The sequence below is a fragment of the Gekko japonicus genome, unplaced genomic scaffold, assembly GCF_001447785.1.
Source record: "Gekko japonicus isolate JY-2015 unplaced genomic scaffold, Gekko_japonicus_V1.1 scaffold1002, whole genome shotgun sequence".
In the NCBI taxonomy this organism is placed as follows: domain Eukaryota; kingdom Metazoa; phylum Chordata; class Lepidosauria; order Squamata; family Gekkonidae; genus Gekko; species Gekko japonicus.
Window position 1 is genome coordinate 447,271 of NW_015172033.1, and position 18,640 is coordinate 465,910.

Genomic DNA, 18,640 nt, shown 5'->3' on the forward strand with positions numbered 1-18,640 from the left:
TGGGGTAATAGTCGAAAGGGAACACTTCATTACAAGATTCCATTAATTGACAACAATAATGCCTTAAGATTTAATACTAATGCATTCAAGACATTAATGATAATCCATTAATATGAGGGAACTGACAATGTAGAAATGGAATAAAATATATGGTCTATTGTAACAATGTAACAGTTGGGCAGGCTAACAGCTTGCATAATGAAAATTAATGGCTGGTAAATTGAAACCAGCAGAGAAAACGAATGTAAGTATGGCTGTTTCTGAGCAGATAGAAAAGGGAATATATAATATAGCTATGCTATTGCTACATGAGAAATAAGCAGAATTATAGGCCTATGCTGGTGAAATGTTTTGATCACAGAAGATTGGATCCAGTATAGAGAAATAATGCTCAAAATCCAGATCTTCAGATCCAACAAATTATTAGCAATGTTTTATTTTAGTAGGAAGATAAAAAGTTCTGCAGTCCCCCAAGATGTTTCACAGACTCAAAGAGAATACTTGTGGAGTACTTTCAAATGGACAGTATTACAAGTGGGTTCCCGCAACAGGGAAAGGGGTCTACTTAGCAGCCAACTTCATTCTAGATGTATCCATTCACCAGCCACACAGCAGAAGTGTGTCCAAATGCTGCTAAAGTCTCAGGGCTGTGTGAAAATAACCTGGTGCAGTTGTGATTTCTGCCTTCTATATAGGCACAAATGCAGTTTGGCTAAGTGAATTAAGAGTTGGGATGGGTAAAAATGGCAGCACAGGCTAAGATGGGTTTCACTGATACTGAGCTACATGTAGTAAATATAAAAGTATAATCAAAATAAAGAAATACAAAACCTGATAATTATACAGGATAAAGATTAACTTTAAAGGTCCTGTGCAATGTGCATCAATATTTCAACATGTCTATTCATTAAGCGTATCCTTAAAAATGAAACAGAACAGTCTTTTTGCAAATACTTACCACACAAGTAACAAACCAAGGGTCGCTTGCATCAGTTTAATCTTATTGATTTTAATGGGAATACCGATAAATGGGCTACAATATTGACGGCTAACATTGGGCTTTATGCCGCCAAAGTTCAGAGCTTTCAAGTCGCATGGATTTCAAGGGGAGAGTATACATTTTTTATCTCTCACCATGCAACTTAAGCACTTTTGCACTTGGGCTGGACTGTGTGTTTGTTTGTTTTTTGCTTAAACATATAAAAATGTATTGAATTAGCTCAGTTTGTAACCTGTTCACCTTTTCACTCGATAAGGGGTTGGCTTATTCCATTACACTGACCTCCCCCCTTTTGGCAATTTGATGTGTTTTTCTGTAACACAGAATATTTAAACATATCACACATATAAACATGTAGCTTGACATGAATACTTCACTTCTATATACATGCCTACTGTGTACTCACTAACAATAGAATTATTATAAGATACAGTAAGGCTTCCACCCACCTTCAACTTATTTGCATTTTCAGTAAGAAATAGGAATATATTTGCTGAATTAACCAAGTAATTGTCATACACTAATCTCATACATCCTACCCTCCCCAAAGGAAAACACGATTGAAGATTATTTTGTTTTTCATTAAGATTAAATCTTCAAACTGCGATACAATTTGCTATAAAAAAGAAATGGGTAACTTATAGACAAATACAGAAAAACTGTATTGCAAACTTTAAAACAAATGTTTAATAGTTGTATTTCCATGATGATTTTGTATGCTGCACTCCAAATATGCTGCACTCCTAACATTGTGTAATTGAAAAAAAAAAACCTTGAAAAATTATATTGATGCAATTTTAGGCAGTAGGTGTGGCTCGTTTGTACCTTTCAGGCTTTCAGAACCCTGGAGGTACACATTTCTCATAATGGATCAATAACCAAAGTGTACAATGAGGAATATTCCTTAATGGACTTCAGTTTTACATTTTTATTATTTGGTGAAATAAACAAGGTGCTTAAAAACAGCAGGAAAAATAATACAAACAAGTGTCAGAACGAAAGAAAGAAACAAGGGGATGGGGAGACTGCAATTTCTTCCTCAATGATGAACAAAGAATTTTTGGGTCTACTATCTGAAAGATTTATAAAAGCTGGTAGTCAATATCAGCTTATTCCTGAACTGTTAGCTCATACCAGTGATTTGGTACTGGCCCATTTTTGAACATTATTTAGATATTCACATCTTCAGCAGTTCTGCACACTGCAGTTTTAATGGAACATACTCCCTAAGCTAAATCTGAACTGAGATCCCAGGCAAAAAAAAAATCAGCAAATAAATATCTTGCATATATGTCAAACTATATTCTTCAAACAAAACCTTACATCTTACGAAAGAAGTCAGAAAGTACCAGGGGAAAAAGTCTCTGCTTTCTACTACTACAATACTGTTAAATCTCCAAGGCTGAAAATGTCCCATGTATTGATTTTCTGCCTTAAAAAAAATTAGATGGTGAAGTAGAAATTCAAAACACAGGAAGAAAATGCATATATATGAGAGCACTGGTTCAGCAAGATATCAAATATACAGTATTCTAGTGTCAAAAGTACAGGCAGAAATGTCCAAGAATTCTTGGTGAAAAAGGGAGTAATTGAGGAGTAAAAATTCTACTTGACAATCACTCACATTCTAACAGTGCATTAATTATAACAAAAGCCAGATGATAAGATGAGCAACAGAGTCATAGTGTTCAGTGTTTACAGCAGAGTGCTTTTCTCTGCTCATTTAAATGAGGTTGGAAACATATAGTCATGTAAGGAAACTTTTCAAACAGCGCTGTTTATTCTATCTTCCTGGCTTCCAGAGGCAGAGTTGTGACATTGATTTCTGAGTTAAATGATAGTACACGGCGATTTGGATAAAGTGTTCACCATGCCTCATTCTTTATCAAAAGCTTACTTAGTCCTCCAATCTGGCTCGAACTATTCTTTTGCCTCTAGGAAGAGTGTTTCTTGAGGGTACAATTTTAACTCCAGTAATGATTTATTTGGATCCAGCTGGGTCACCTGTGAAGATAAAAAAGAACAAGAAAATCTGAAAAGGTATGCACAGTCTTCCTATACATTTTCAGAAACAGACTAATAACTCATTCCATTGCTGTTTTGATGGTTTTTTCCAGTAAAAATCAAACCCATTAATTCATGTTATATGCATTCACAAATTAAGAAAAAAGTTCATTGTTAGCTGAATCCTACATGCCCACCCATGGAGATATTTCTTACTTTCTGCATCAAAAGAGATGTCATTCTGATAAGATTATTGGGATGTTACAGATGCAGCTGATAAAAACAAATGCATTAAATGCCAAACGATCTATATAGACTTAAAATACTTACTTAATTTAACTGGAGTTTCAAAGATTAATAGATTATACATTATTTAATAATTTGAATCTGGTTTAGCAAAGCATTTCAGGGAACATTTAACTCCTGTCTTTTGTAGTTTCATTTTGATTGCACAAAGAACCTTACCCCTACTTAAATTCTATTGGAATTATTAGGATGTGAAGAAATTTTTGCAGTTACATTCATTTTAATTATTATTATTATTATTTATTAATGATGTCATAATAAGGACAAGAACAAGCAGAGGTCCATCTAGTCCTGCATCCTGTCTCACAGAGTGGCCAACCAGTTCCTCTGGAGGTCCAACAGGTCATAGAGGCCAAAGCCTTCCACTGATATTGCTTCCTTACACTGGTATTCAGCAGTTTCCTGCCTCTGAAGGTGAAGATTTCCATGGCTAGTAGCCACTGACAGACTTATCCTCCATGATAATCTGTCTAATCCCCTTTTAAAGCAGTCTATGCCTGTGGCCATCACTACATCCTCTGGCAGCAAATTCCACATTTTAATCACTCATTGGGTAAAGAAGTATTTCTGTTTGTCTGTCCTGAATCTAATGTCATACCCCCACTCATCCCTCAACACTATCCGATGTTCTAGCTTTGTCTGAATGGTGTTCATTTTCAGGGCTTTCAAAATGTATCTTATTGTGTTTCGATTTTTAATATTTGTAACTGTATTTCTTTTCATATCCTGCTATAAAAAGGTTTGTGGATTTTGAGCTGTAACTATCTACACATCTCCCCACCAACATAAAGCACTTTTGCTTGTGCAAGGGGAGAAGAAATTTTGCTGATTCTAGCCTCTTGTTGCAGTCTACTGAGCTCCCCAAAAATATGTTCCTGGAGGATGGGGTGGGTGGGTTCAGAAACAGTGTGGGGTCAAAGTGGGGATTTGCAGTTGAAAGGAGGTATCAGTAAAATCACACTTCCTAACACTAGTTGAAAACAACTTTTGGATCGAACCCATAATTAATTGTTACTTCAGATAAAAATTATGATAATTAAGGAAGGCATATCTTATTTGAATACTACAGTATCCTCAATCCAAAGAAGCCAATACAGACACACAATATCAACTCTAACACCAAGGCAAAAGATAAGGAGACAGAAGTGGGAACTAGGTTCAGTCTGGATCCCTCTAATCCACCTAACAGTGCTGTAAGCTTTGAAAGGGCAGATCGTATTTTAGGCAGAGCAAGCATATGGCCTTCTGTTACGCTTATGGTTCCTTTGACAAGAGCTTCAGTAAAATGTAGGATGAATCATACATAACAGTACCTATGTGTAAATGTTTTGCTATATATATGTAGTTCTGAAATTCACTTTTTAAATAACAGAATAAAAGATGGCACAGATTATTACAAAGGAAAGCATTTCTGTTGAATATAATCATGACTGGTCATTAACAGCATCCCTTTAGTTGTAAGCAGTCATTTCTTATAGTTAAGACTATTTCATATCACGAAATAATTGGCTGTTCACTTATGTGTATAGTAATTTTCCAGAAGATTGCCGATGGTAATTTGTAATGGCAAGAAAACCAAAGGTTTTGTAACATCTTAGAGAGTAAATTGGATTATGGAGGTATTAACTTCTATAGGAAACAGCTAGATGCACATTTACAGGTGTCTATAATGTATTTAATAATCCCCATATTAAACAATAATGTTTCTTAAGGAATGTTGCTTTTAAAATCCTGAATCTAGAATAGAATAAATGTACATGTGCCATTCCACTATAGCAGCAGAATTTCATACATAATATTTAAAGAAATAAATGAAAAGTAAACTATTGTGATACACTATTATCCATAAACAAATTATGCATTCTAGATAAGTCACTATTGGAGAAAATAAGCTTGATGGGTTTTAACAAAACTGTCAAAATACAGAATTGAAACTTGCAGTCTATGAAGCATACTAAGGTTTTTTGTTTGCTTCATATTTAAAGTCATAGCATTTCACTACTGCAGTTTTAAACCATTCTCTGGACAAGAAATACCACGCACCTGAAAAAAGCAATTTGCTTTCTCAGTTCACTTCAAGTCTGTATCTAATTAAATCCACTCACTTTCCAAATCCCATAACCCCTTTATTGCAAAAGCAAGGAAAGGTATGTAGAGCAAAATGCCTTCTGTGTAACAGGCGAAAACTAGTTTGAAACAAGAGGCTGGGTTAATGAACACTATCCTCTAGACTGTAACCATATGGAAACCTATTATTCACTTGAGTGTAATTAAGGATGCACATTAAGATCAAAACTTTTGGTTTTGTAAACTCATGTTACCCTTAATAACAACCATGAACAATGTCCTTTCTCAACTGCTTCCCACTTTGGAGGTTTGTTGCATACCTGTGCTAAGATGGGGTTTGCTGCTTTTCACCCATGATTTCAGTGTGCCTGCTGCTGCTGCTGTTGTTTTTTAATTCACCTAGGGATTGCAGAGTTTGCAAATGTTTACACCACTACCCAATTAACTAACAATATGGCTCCAACATCTGTCAACAAACAAAGCTGTTGTTGCTTTGTTTTAGCTCCCTGGCATTTTCTGTTCATATGAGTCGCCATTGTACTTAATTATCACGCCTGATCCCGTCTGCAGCGTTTACTTTGTTATTTGAGGTATGTAAATATGTTGCTTTATAATGGAAAACAGAAGCTTTATCATCAGTCCTCTGACCACAAGACATGCTCTGGATGGCAAGCAAATGATTATGGGTGACAGAACTGAAAGCACAGGCAATCTGTAGTTTCAGTACCTTTAAAAGCAGAAATAGTGTACCTCTGATAACTCCTGTTCAGGCAATTCGCCCTACTTTAACTAGAATTCTGCTTGGGATGACAGCAAGAGTAGACTTTAGCTTCTTCCCTCCTATGCACCCCTAACCATTGGAAAAGATATAACAAGTGAACTGGGAGATTTAATATTTATGTGAATGCATGTTTACTTCTTTACCCTATTGCAGTAAGTAGAGAAGAGAAGATGTAGAATGAGAGCCCATGTCTAAGGCCAGGTCATTATTTCAGCCTGAAGAAGAATTCTAGAAGCACAGTATCAGCTTAACAGGCCCTTGTATATTGTTATTAAAGGTAAAGGTAAAGGTTCCCTTGCTCGAAAGCCAGTCGAGTCCGACTCTAGGGTTGCGGTGCTCATCTCCGTTTCAAAGCCGAAGAGCCAGCGCTGTCCAAAGACATTTCCATGGTCATGTGGCCGGCATGACTAAACACCAAGGCGCACGGAACGCTGTTACCTTCCCACTGAAGTGGTACCTATTTATCTACTTGCAATTTCTTGCTTTCGAACTGCTAGGTTGGCAGGAGCTGGAACTAGAAACGAGAGCTCACTCCGTCATGCGGCACACTTGGGTCTCGAACTGCTGAACTACTGACCTTCCACAGCCTGCAGTTCAGCGTCTTAACCACTTGAGCCACCGCAGCTCAATATTGTTATTACATACCACAAATTTTTGGACAGACATGTTTCATCAAACTTGGATTGATACAATGAATCACAAATCATGTTTACACGTCACAGTGAACAAAAGTTCAACTTGCATGTATGTGCATACATCTGTTGGTAAGAAAGTGCCAACAACCATTTATTTTACAAATGAAAATAGGGACCAATACCTGGATAAATGTGAGGTTTCAACCAAACATTCAACTACACATGCATTGAGCATAACATGAGAATTATTCAATGCATATAGAAAGAAAAATCAGGTGAACACTTTATATGGATTGTGTGTGTGTGTTCACTGTAACTTGTGAACAGTGCCACCATTAAACTTGTAACACAGCTTTGCTATTATAATGCCCACAACTGTCGACAGCTCTTAAAGACCACTTTGCTACTTCAGTACATCAGAAATACATTCAAGGTTCAAGAAGAGTTCCTTGTACTGTGGAATGTTTCCCCATTTAAACCATGCCTGAATTATATCTGTATTTCTTTAGGAAAGTTCCAAGAAGGGTAGTTTCATTGCCACTTCTGCAAACTTACTCAAGCAGTCCATTACTTTCATAATTAAGAGATATTTTGTTAACTGGAAAATTTTAATGGGCCATTATTGCCTTCTTTCATCTTTAATTTATCCTTGTGTGGGGATCATAAGTAGTGGGTGTGATAAACAGAGAGCAACATAAATTGATTCAGATAGTCCTAACTGCTGCAAAAATATTGGGTTTTTTGAATGGCAACCTCCAGCCCCATCATCCATCAAGGAATGGTTAAATAAGTCTGGAAGATCAAAGAGATGAGTAGAATCACCAATTTATTTATTTATTTTCTGTATTTCCATATCACTTTTCCTCAAGGCTCAAAGTGGTTTACAATAAAACAAGCCTATTATATCTCCCTCTCTACTCCATTCCCGATACTAGTCCCCATTGTTGAGAGAACGTTTTAGTCCTTCCTCCCAGGATGAGAGGTCTTTAATGTCTCTGGAGCCAAGCAAGGAGGAGCCAGGTGCTTCTGATGGTAATAATAATTATAATTATCATATGACATTGTGTGTAGTATAGCCAGGAGATCCTAAGATTGTCTGGCAGACAGAAGTCCTAGCTTTTTAGTGTTATGCACTACTAGGTGATGAGCTAGACTTGTTTCTGAGGCGAGAGACATTTCAGAGGTGGTTTGCCATTGTCTGCGTCTGTGTCATGACCCTGATATTCCTTGGAAGTCACCCATCCAAATACTAGCCAAGGCCATCCAGGTCAGGGTGCTTCTGATAGTAGAATAGCAGTATAGAATAAGTTTAAATTAAGGAAGGAAGAAAGGTGGAAATCAGGATTTGGTTCAATATTGTATACTGCTTATTCATTAATGAAGCAAAGATGTAATACCGTTTTTATGTGATCTATTGTTTTTCAAAAAGTTAAACACATTAATAAAACTAGTCCCTTAGTGACAAAGAAAATCATGAATCAAAGGACTTGTGAAGCTACTTTTTCTTTTACATGTTGCTTCACAGCCATATAAATGAAACATGACATTCAGATAGTAGGCAAAATATTTTCATGGCTAACAATGGAAAAACCTGAATTTTCACTTTTGTGTTTCTATTCATACTAGAACAGTCCAAAGAACTGTCATGTTCTTGTGGGGAAATGACCACATAATAGCAACAGGCTTCATCTCTTGAAATGAGTGTTTTAATAGATTGTCAAATGAAATAGCTAAAATTATTCCAATGTTTGTAGTCAAGTTTCAGCCTATTAGACGTTATCACTGAAAAACAATAATACTTATTGTAAAGGGGGGGGGAAACAAATGAAAGTTCTGAACAATGTTGGGGTTTCTGGGAAGCTAAGAGCAGATATATCCTCAATGGCCCATGTCTTCTGCTTAGGGTTGCCAAGTCCATCTTCCACCCCCAGCGGGGAACTTTGGGGGCGTTCCTGGAGGGGGCGGGGCATCCCCGATGTGATGATGTCACGTTGGGGATGTCCGCCCCCCCGCGGTTCCCTTTTAAATGCAGGAGCCGGCATTTCCCCTTTAAGAGCAGCCACGTTTCCCTTTTAAGAGCACGAAGCTGGCATTTCCCTGCAAGCTTGCGGAGATCAGGCTTGGGAGGAAACACGGGTTCCACACACTTAAAGGGAGAGAGATGGGTGGCTGGGGGTGCTGGGCGGCGGGTAGAGCCCCCCCAAAATGGGGGACCCCTGGCCAACCGGGGAGTTTGGCAACCCTACTTCTGCTGGGCCGACAAACACAAGCTGAGGATGGTGTTTCCCTGTATCAACGCTTTCCCCCTGCATCACAATTGCAGGTATAGCTAGTTGCCCTACAGCACAACACTGGCTGGAATCATGATGCCATTAGAAGTCAACAGTAGACCAATCACTTTCAGTGGGTTATGGTTCTACTTAAATTGTTTTGCAGATCTGACAGGGGGCAATACTATGCTTACTTATCTGACAGCAAGCCCCACTGAACATGAGTAGGCATGCACAGGATTGCACTGTTGGTGTCATAGATTTGAATTCAAATATATTTCTAGTATTTCTAATAAACCTTTCCCAATACAATGACATATCTGTATGTCCTCTGCAACTGATCCTAAACATTGCTTCAAATAATGGCATCATGTACAAGTGCAATTTGACTGTTTACTAAACATAGCTTGTTACCCACACTGTGACACCAGGAGAAAAATGGAAGGTGAATTAATGGCAAGACAACAAGGCAGGTCATTTAAACCAATAATATAAATATACAACGATTATAAATCAAACATGAGTAACAAGGATCACTCTCATTACATGCATTTACATCCTAGAACAAGATCCAGTTCTCAAGCAGTGCTAATTTCCTTTGCCTTTTACACACGCATGAATTAATCTGATGAATCTAGTAGACAAAGAATCCTTTAACTTTCTTCATAATCCCTCTTACCAAGGTATAAATGCTGTGGAAATCACTTAAATGCACACCTGGTGAAGTACTAAATCTCTTTTAAAATCTGTTTTATCACTGTCCTGACACAAACAAGAACAGTGAATCCATTCTACCTGATAAATAATAATCTCTACGGATAACAGGTTTCCATAGTTAACAGCTTTTAAAGAGGTCCAAACACATATATACAATATGTGTACTGAAGAGGTATGCAATTTGATCTGGATATTTACACTGACCTGCAAATGACTTTTGTTTGTACTTACTAATTTCATAGAAGTAATACAAAGGGGAAAGAATATAACTTACTTAATAAAAACATGTTATAAAGTTCTCAGTCCTGTTCATAACATAATGCTTTAAGATGAATTAGTCATTAAAATTCAAGAGATCTGATGTTTTTAAAGACTAGCAATCACATTTTAATGGATAAAAAACTTAAATAATTATTACGGTACTTTCGTATAGGTTATATTCCGAAGATATTTAACTTGCACTTTTCTTGAGTTGATTGCTTACAACAGCGCTACTAGAAATGAACTCTCTTTCAAGGAAGACAGTTCTAACTCAAATTTAATTGAAAATGTGTGTTTAAGAAGCTATGCATATACCAATTATGCATATTTTCAGCTCACTTTGAATTCTGAATGTTTTAAAATCAGCTCTAGTTCCTATAGAACTGTTTCCTCTATGGGTTGTTCAAGATCATCATATGCTGCATCTACTTTACTGAGTTCTTACGCTGTAAGACAGAGAAAACCTTTTCTTCTCTCACATGTCTCAGAGCATCAAGATATTCAAAGTGGTAAATGAATTTACTGAATTCTTCTGGACTATGAAGAAAATGTGTGCCAAATTCTTATCAAAATGAGAGTTTGAGATGCCAGGCAGAGGATATAGATTGCATGTTAAGGGGCTGCCTATTAACTTGAAGACACATTTATAATTAACAACATAGGGAAGTGTTTCTAAAAGATTTAGAATACTGAACACGACAGACCCAGATGCTACAATATGACTGACTGATATACAGATTAAATCAATAACATGTATATAAAAATGCTGTACTAATTTACAGATTCTTAAAGAATTCTAGCCGTGCAACCCCATCAGGATGAACAGGATTCAGATTGAAGGATGACTTTGAGGATCAGAGCCTTATTAAGATGCATTTACTTGTCCAATTACCAAAACAGCAGGAGATCATTAAATTTCTAGTTAGCAGACACAGCAATGTTAATATCTTAATGTTGCCAGGGCTATTTCTTGGCATTTTGCTACTAGATTTTCTTTCTTTTAACAAAAAAATCATAAAATACTTACTAAGCATGAGAAAACAGTCCATTCAGTTCCCCCCCACCCCCCAAAAAAGTTTGGAAGGTTTAACAGGTGATTAAAAGAGGCGATTTCCCCCAGTATCCTCTAGATTTGTTCGGGCAACATACTCATCAAATAAAGTTTGAAACCATATAAAAGGACTATAGTGAAATTGGAGGGGGGAGGTAAAGAGGAGGAAACAACTATGATGGATTTGAACAGAATACTTTTATCTTGTAGACAGCTGCATGTAGTGTTCACCGCTCCTGGTTAGTCATTTGCTGAGAAACTGCTGCCAAATGAAGATGCCTACTTGAGCATTCACCACAAAACTATTCAATAAGCTTTTCCTGCTTTCAAAGTTCCATAGTAATTTGGTGGCGGGGGGGGGGGGGATGCCGGGGGGAAAATAAAACAGAGGATTCCAAAATTAAGAATGGCATGGAAGGTGTGCAGCAAGAAATTTTCCAGCCTCTCAGAACATACTAGAAATAACCTTGGATTCACCCAATAGAACTGACAGGATGGGCCTAACAGACGCATACATATGAAAATCCCTACCGTAAAATATAATTGTGCAGCATAGCTATAAGAGAATCAGACAAATTCATGAAAATTAGATCAATGGCAATTATACACGAACATGAAACTGAACCTCTCTTTTCAAAGGCAGTATGTATCTTCGTACGAGACATAGGGAACAAACAAAAAGGGACTAGGCATCACCTTTATATCTCCCAGCAATATCTGGCTGGCTGTTGTTGGGGAACAGAATGCTGGGCTAGACGGGTCTTGCTCTAATCCAACAAGTCACAGTTCCTGTATATAGGAATACAATACACTTTGCATACAACACATCCTCTTACTTCCTGTCACATCAAGCTCCCATGTTCATAAACGACAAAAAATGCCAGTATCAATGCCTGCTTGTAACACAAATTAAAATCTAGCAAAGGGAGGAAGGATGAGGCCAGAAGTGTTCTTAATCCCTTTACTAGTTTTTTCAGTCATGTAATCACCAAACACAATCTGGCCCTAAATCCTTGCCTTGACTGGCTGCACTGTACTCTTTCAGTTAGATTAAATTTATTTTAACTACCATTTTGCGGGGGAGGGAAGAGAGCTTTCTTCCCCTTGTTTATTTAAACTGCTGCTGGAATGGACTAATTAAAGGGATTGTAAAAATCATAATACTCTAAACAGAGCAAACTGGTTCTGAATTATTAAGCAACATTTTAGATGCATTTGAATAACCTTAAGTGACTTAACTGCCACCTGATCCTAAGCTACAGCTCAGATAAATAAATGTGAAATACTGTACAAGTCTTAGCTTACTAAGGCTTCCAGATACAGTAAATAAAGAGCTTAAGTCTCCAGTACACAGTCTGCAAAAGACATATTCTCTGATAAACGGATCGCACTGGTGTACATTTAAAGAGGAAGTGCAGGGCAGGAAAAACACAGGCTTAATTTTTGATTACAAAGGAAACTTGCAGGTGCAAACTGTTAAGACACGCCAGGGCGCTTGTATGATGTTTAACAGTCTTGTCACGTGTTCCAAATGCAATATAAAACTCTACCCATGTGACGGTCATTCTCATATAGTATGTATCTACTTTCATCTGTCTTTCAGATTCTATATAGGGTACAGCAAGCTTCCCTTGAACCAGTAACACTTCTTGTCCTTCAGATGCTTATCTGGTGATGACTAGCTCTCTGAACATCTGCTAAAGAGGTCAAATAGCCATTTTACCACACATCCACTGCACCGTGGATCACAACACCACACATTTTTGATAGCAGTGGCCACAGCCTGATTTGTAATTAATTAGCTCATTCCAAATGGAATCTCTGAACACGTAAAATAACAAAGCAGCTTGCTTTTTACTAAGACTTCTAAACTGGCTCACCTTTTTTGCACTGACATTCTTACTCTACTTCTTGGACATCACTGCCTTGAATGGCATAAAGGATTCTTCAGAAGACTGATTTGTCTATTGAGTTTTTTAATTAGTTGGATGGTTTGTTCATTGTTCCCACCCAACAATGTGTTTAGTTTAGTAAAAATCACATGTATATGATAGCATGCCCTGCTTTGAGATGAATATGAGATGCTACCTTTGAAAAGTATAGTGGCTACTGGCCTTGGCCACCAAATCTGATGCATGCCAACTGCACAGACATAGGATTGGCACATAAGCATGAAATGAGTATTTTTTAATTGAAAAGGGAATTCTAATTTCAGGTCACGGGTGCTTGCCTCGTGATAAAACCAAAAATTTATCAGCCTATTATCTTTGAACTTGTAGCATTGCTAATTATAGAGAAGATCCTAGAGTTACTAAATAGCAGCTGGGATGGGGACATGGTATTCTACATGGGCTATATGGAAAGCACCACTTCCTGATGCTGCTGTAGTTCATTCTCCTCCTTCCTCTCTAGTACTCCAACTCTAAGTCATAAAAAGTAGTGTTAGAGGAAAGAGCACAAGCAAGTCATAGCAATCCAATGCCTTTTAAATTTTATTACCCAGTTTCATGATTGTGAATCACCATAACCAGGGGTCATTTCCTGCAGGAGCGCACAGTAGCAGAGCTCCGGCAGTAAAGAGGCCAGGGGGCGGGCACATGCAACCCCCTGCTCCGAGCAGCCCTCAGTCAGAGCAAAAAGCAGCCAGGTAAGTTGCAAAGCTCCCCCCGGCCCCCTGGTCCAAAACAGTCCAGTGGCACCTTTAAGACCAAGTTTTATTCAGGTACAAGCTCTCCCTCCTCTGCAAGGACAGATCTGCACGTCCCCCCCCCCCATAGCTAGCAATCCAAAACAGTCCAGTGGAGCCTGAGCGGTGGGTGTTGCCTTCTGACACACTTCCGGCATCTGCAAATAAGTTATGCTAATGAGTTATGCTAATGAGCTCCTGCACCTCTTTTTCTACGAAATGACCCCTGACCATAATGATTCCTAATCAACTGGGAAGAAACTGCTTGTGATCATTAACAGGTCAGTGAGGACCTTGAGGGTAGGCCTATAAAGCCTGTAGTGCCACCAGTTATGGTCATTCCTCAAAAAGCATGATCTGGCTACAGTGATCCATGCTCTGATTATATCCAGGCTAGATTAGTGTAATGACCCTTTATGTGGGCTGCCTCTGAAAATAGTCCAGAAACTTCAGCTTGTCCAAAATGCAGCAGACTGGCTATTGCCAAGGCAGGATCCAGGGATCATATGCCACTGGTGAAAGATCTACACTAGCTACCCATTTGTTTCTAGGGACAATGTGCTGGTTCTTACCTTTAAAGCCCTAAATGCTTTGAGGCTAGGGTATTTGAAGGACCACCTCCCATGTTGTCCAGCCCTCCAGTTAAGATCTGCCTCACAAGTCCTGCTCTCTGTACCCTTCAGAAATGAGGAGGATAGCCACCAGAGACAAGGCTTTTTCAGTAGCAGCACCATGCTTGCGGAACACCCTTCCCTCATTCATTCATTCATTCATTCATTCATTCATTCATTCATTCATTCATTCAATTTACACCCTGCCCTTCCCGCCAAGGGCTCAGGGTGGCTTACATAAAATGTATATATATAAAAATACAGTTAAAACATACATAAAACATACATTAACAATCAATTATTCATTTTCCTAAAGTGCCGGATCAATTAAAGTGCAAGAGCAAAATTCCTAGATTAGACCATACCACAACTTGGGTGTTAGTCCTGATGGCATTCTCACAACAGCTCAGTTTGATAGACTAATTTATGTGGCGAGCCAGGCTGAAGGTGGGAAAGCCAGGGCACAGGGTCACTCCTCGGTGTTTAAGGCGGCTCCTAATCAAAGGCCTGGTGGAAGAACTCCATCTTAGAGGCCCTGCAGAACTGTGAAAGGTCCTGCAGGGCCCAGATGTCCTCTGGGAGCTCATTCCACCAGTACAGAGCCACCACCGAGAAGGCCCTGGCCCTGGTTATTGCCAGCCTGACATCCTTGGGGCCTGGGATGGCCAACCGGTTTTGGGCCCTTGATCACACTGCTCTCTGGGGAACAAATGGGGAAAGACGATCCCTTAGGTATGCCGGACCTTGACTATATAGGACTTTAAAGGTCAAAACCAGCACCTTGAGGTGAATCTTGTATGCTATTGGCAGCCAATGCAATGCTTTCAGCACAAGGTGGATGTGCTCCCACATAGAGAGGCCCATCAACCGCTTGGCCACAGCATTTTGCACCAGCTGCAGCTTCTGGATTTGGGACAAGGGCAGCCCCATGTAGAGAACATTACAGTAGTCTAATCTCGAGGTGATTATTGCATGGATCACTGTTGCCAAATCATTGCGTTCGAGGAAGGGAACCAACTGTCTGATCAGCCGGAGGTGGTAAAAGGCTGACTTGGCAGTGGCTGCTACCTGGGCCTCCATTGTTAGAGAGGCATCCAGGAGCACTCCCAGACTCCTAACCTCCAGCGCTGGCACCAACTGTGCCCCATCAAAGCTCAGGAGTGGGATCCCTACCCTCGGGCCACCCCGATTCAGGCACAGGACCTCTGTCTTCATCGGATTCAGTTTCAGTCAACTCAGTCTAAGCCAACCAGCCACGGCTTGTAATGTCCGCTCCAGATCTCCCAGACTAGAGTCAGACTGGCCGCCCAACAGCAGATAGAACTGGGTGTCATCTGAATATTGGTGACACCCCAGCCCATGCCTCTGGGCAATCTGGGCAAGGGGGCGCATGTAGATGTTGAATAACATTGGGGAGAGCACCGCTCCCTGGGGCACTCCACAGACTAGTGGGTGCCTTCGGGACAGCTGTTCCCCAACAGCCATTCTTTGTCCCCGACCCTGAAGGAAGAATGCGAACCATTGCAAGGCAAGCCCATTAACTCCAGAGTTGGCGAGGTGGTGGATAAGTAGCTGATGGTCAACTGTGTCGAACACTGCTGACAGGTCTAACAGCAACAACACTGCCGATCTACCTCGACCTAGATGCCTCCTGAGATCATCTGTGAGGGTGACCAGTGCCGTCTCTGTCCTGTGTCCCGGGCGAAAACCGGACTGGAATGGGTCTAGAGTGGAAGTGTCATCCAAAAAGCTCTGTAACTGGTCTGCCACGGCCCTCTTGATTAACTTGCCCATATAGGGCAGGTTGGAAACCGGCCAGTAATTAGCTAATTCAGCCAGATCCAAAGATGTTTTTTTCAAGAGGGGAACTGACCCTCCAAGAGGGATTTGTTGATAATCTCCCCTAGGGCACCTTGAAACCCAGTGCCACCAGCTTTCACTAGCCACGATGGGCAAGAATCAAGGAGACAAGTAGTAGGGCATACAGTTAGGAGCAATTTGTCAACTTCCTCTAGACTGAGTGGACTGAAATGATCCATAACCCAGCCTGAAGACGTGCATGGAGCCTCAAGTTCGCTCACTGTCTCAACTGTGGCGGGGAGGTCATGGCGGAGCGACAAGACTTTGTCTGCGCTCACAAAGACCTCACAGCCAATATCCAATTCTCTAACATCTGACCTGCCTTGTGGCAGAGTCATCATGGACTGGATCATTCTGAACAATTGGGTTGGGGGTGAGCTCACAGACACAATCAGAGCTGCATAGTGTTCTTTCTTTGCAGCTTTGACTGCCATCTCATAGGATCTCATAAACGTCCTATAAGATGTTCTTGTAGCTTTGTTGCGGGCGTGCCGCCACTTTCTCTCTAGCCGTCTTAGCCTTTGCTTCATCAGCCACAACTCCTCAGTGTACCAAGGTGCGAGCTTAGAGCGAGGGCACAGAGGGCATCGGGGAGCGATCTCATTGATGACTGCAGAAAGTTGGCTATGCCATTCCTCTACAAGCTCATCTAACGAGCTACCAGGGGGCATCGGATCCCGCAGAGCCATCTGAAGCTGCACTGGGTCCATTTGGCTCTGCAGGCGAGCTAAAATACACTCGCTGCCCAAACAGGGCCAGGGCAAAACATTCAGACAAGACCTAAGGACAAGGTGGTCCGACCATGGCACTGCCTGGGCAGTGATCCCGTCCACTGCAAAGATCAGATTGAGCATGTGACCAGCCTGGTGGGTAGGAGTTTACATATTAGGAGAGTCCCTTAGGGCACCTCGTAGCCCATCATGACCGCTTTGATTAGCCATGACAGGCACAGGTCAAGGCTGCAAGTGGTCGGACAAACAGTTGAGAGTAAATTGTCGACCTCCTCTAGGCTGAGTGGGCTGAAATAATCCAAAACTTGACAAATTAGGCAGATAAAAGGAACATGCTGAGCAGGGCTTGTTGTGGGAGCAACCTTGCTTGCCACCCCCTCTGTGAGTTGATTCACCTGCTACCAGTTCAAGGAGATTCACTCAGTGAACAGAGTATTACCTTGCTTGCTGCCTTGCATTCTGTCCTGCTAACCTGTGCTTGTTTCTCAGCTAGAAACCCAGTCCTTGTCTCCTGTCCTGGCTCCCTAGCTTTTGACCATGAACTCCATATCTTCCTGCTCCCACCTGCCTTTCGGACAAAACCTTTGTCTTCCTGACTCTGTATTGGTTTGTTGACTTTGCTTTTGTCTGTTGCCTTGACTGTTTGTGATTACATCTGTGTATCAAGGAACTCCTGGGTAGAGTAAAAAGCCAGGCTCTGCCCTGAATGTGACTTTTGATTTGATTGCTTATTATTCTGTTTGTACATTCTGGAGGCTCACCCTTGAGTGCGACAGTTAGGTTCATATATATATGTTCGTTTGCATGGAGAAGGAAATGGCAACCCACTTCAGTATCTTTGCCAAGAAAACCCCATAGACAGTAACAAAAGGCTAAAAGCTATGACGTCGGAAGATGAGCCACTCAGGATGGAAGGTGTTAAACTCCAGAGGATGGTGGAAGACAGGAGGGCCTGGTGTGATGTGGTCCATTGGGTCGTGAAGAGTCGGACTCGACTGTGCGATTGAACAACGACAACAAAATTGCATGTTTTTACCAAATCATTTAAATGTTTTAAATGCTGTTTTAATATTTGGAAGTTCACCGCCCTGGGGACCCTATTTGGATGGAAAGGTGGCATAGAAATGTTTTAAACAAATAAAATAAAATAAATGATGGAACTAGGAAGGTATCTGGCTCAACTCAGGGACTAGATGTTCATCATGTCTGTTTATAATCATTCACATTTAACCTATGATACATATTCCACATTAAATACCAAGTAAGACCCTTCCCTAATAATAACACACACCAGGGGTCATTTCCTGCTGGAGTCGGGTGGAGCGCCACTCCAGCAGTGAAGAGCCCCCCCCCACCGCCGCCATCATTTCTGGCCCGCCTGCATCGGGGGGTAGGGCGGCTTATTCCCTTCAGCCGCCCTTGGGGGCAGGAGGAGCAATGAGGCGGGAAGACCCGCCTGAGGGGTAAGTTCGCCCTGCTCAGCCGGCCACAGACAGGAGCCCACCCTTCTGTCTTCTCACCACCTGATTGGGTCAGTGTACCTGAGTCCCGCGGATGCCTGCCCAGCCTGGCTCTGGCATGAGTGGCGCTGGAGTGGCGCGGCCAGTGGCCGGTGGGATCCTGTCCATGCCCCTGGGCCCCCCCCCGCCCACTGCCCCTC

The 18,640-nt window shown here is 40.8% G+C and overlaps 1 protein-coding gene across 1 annotated transcript in view; it reads right to left on the reverse strand.

Moving 5' to 3' along the window:
* Window positions 1-1,717: 1,717 nt before the first annotated feature.
* Window positions 1,718-18,640, reverse strand: part of LOC107118316 (FAS-associated factor 1) — a 207,026-nt gene continuing 190,103 nt past the window's right edge. The window contains exon 12 of the mRNA XM_015420620.1: window positions 1,718-3,004. Coding sequence (XP_015276106.1) covers window positions 2,921-3,004 — 84 coding nt within the window. The 3' untranslated portion in view covers window positions 1,718-2,920. The remainder of the gene's footprint in view (window positions 3,005-18,640) is intronic.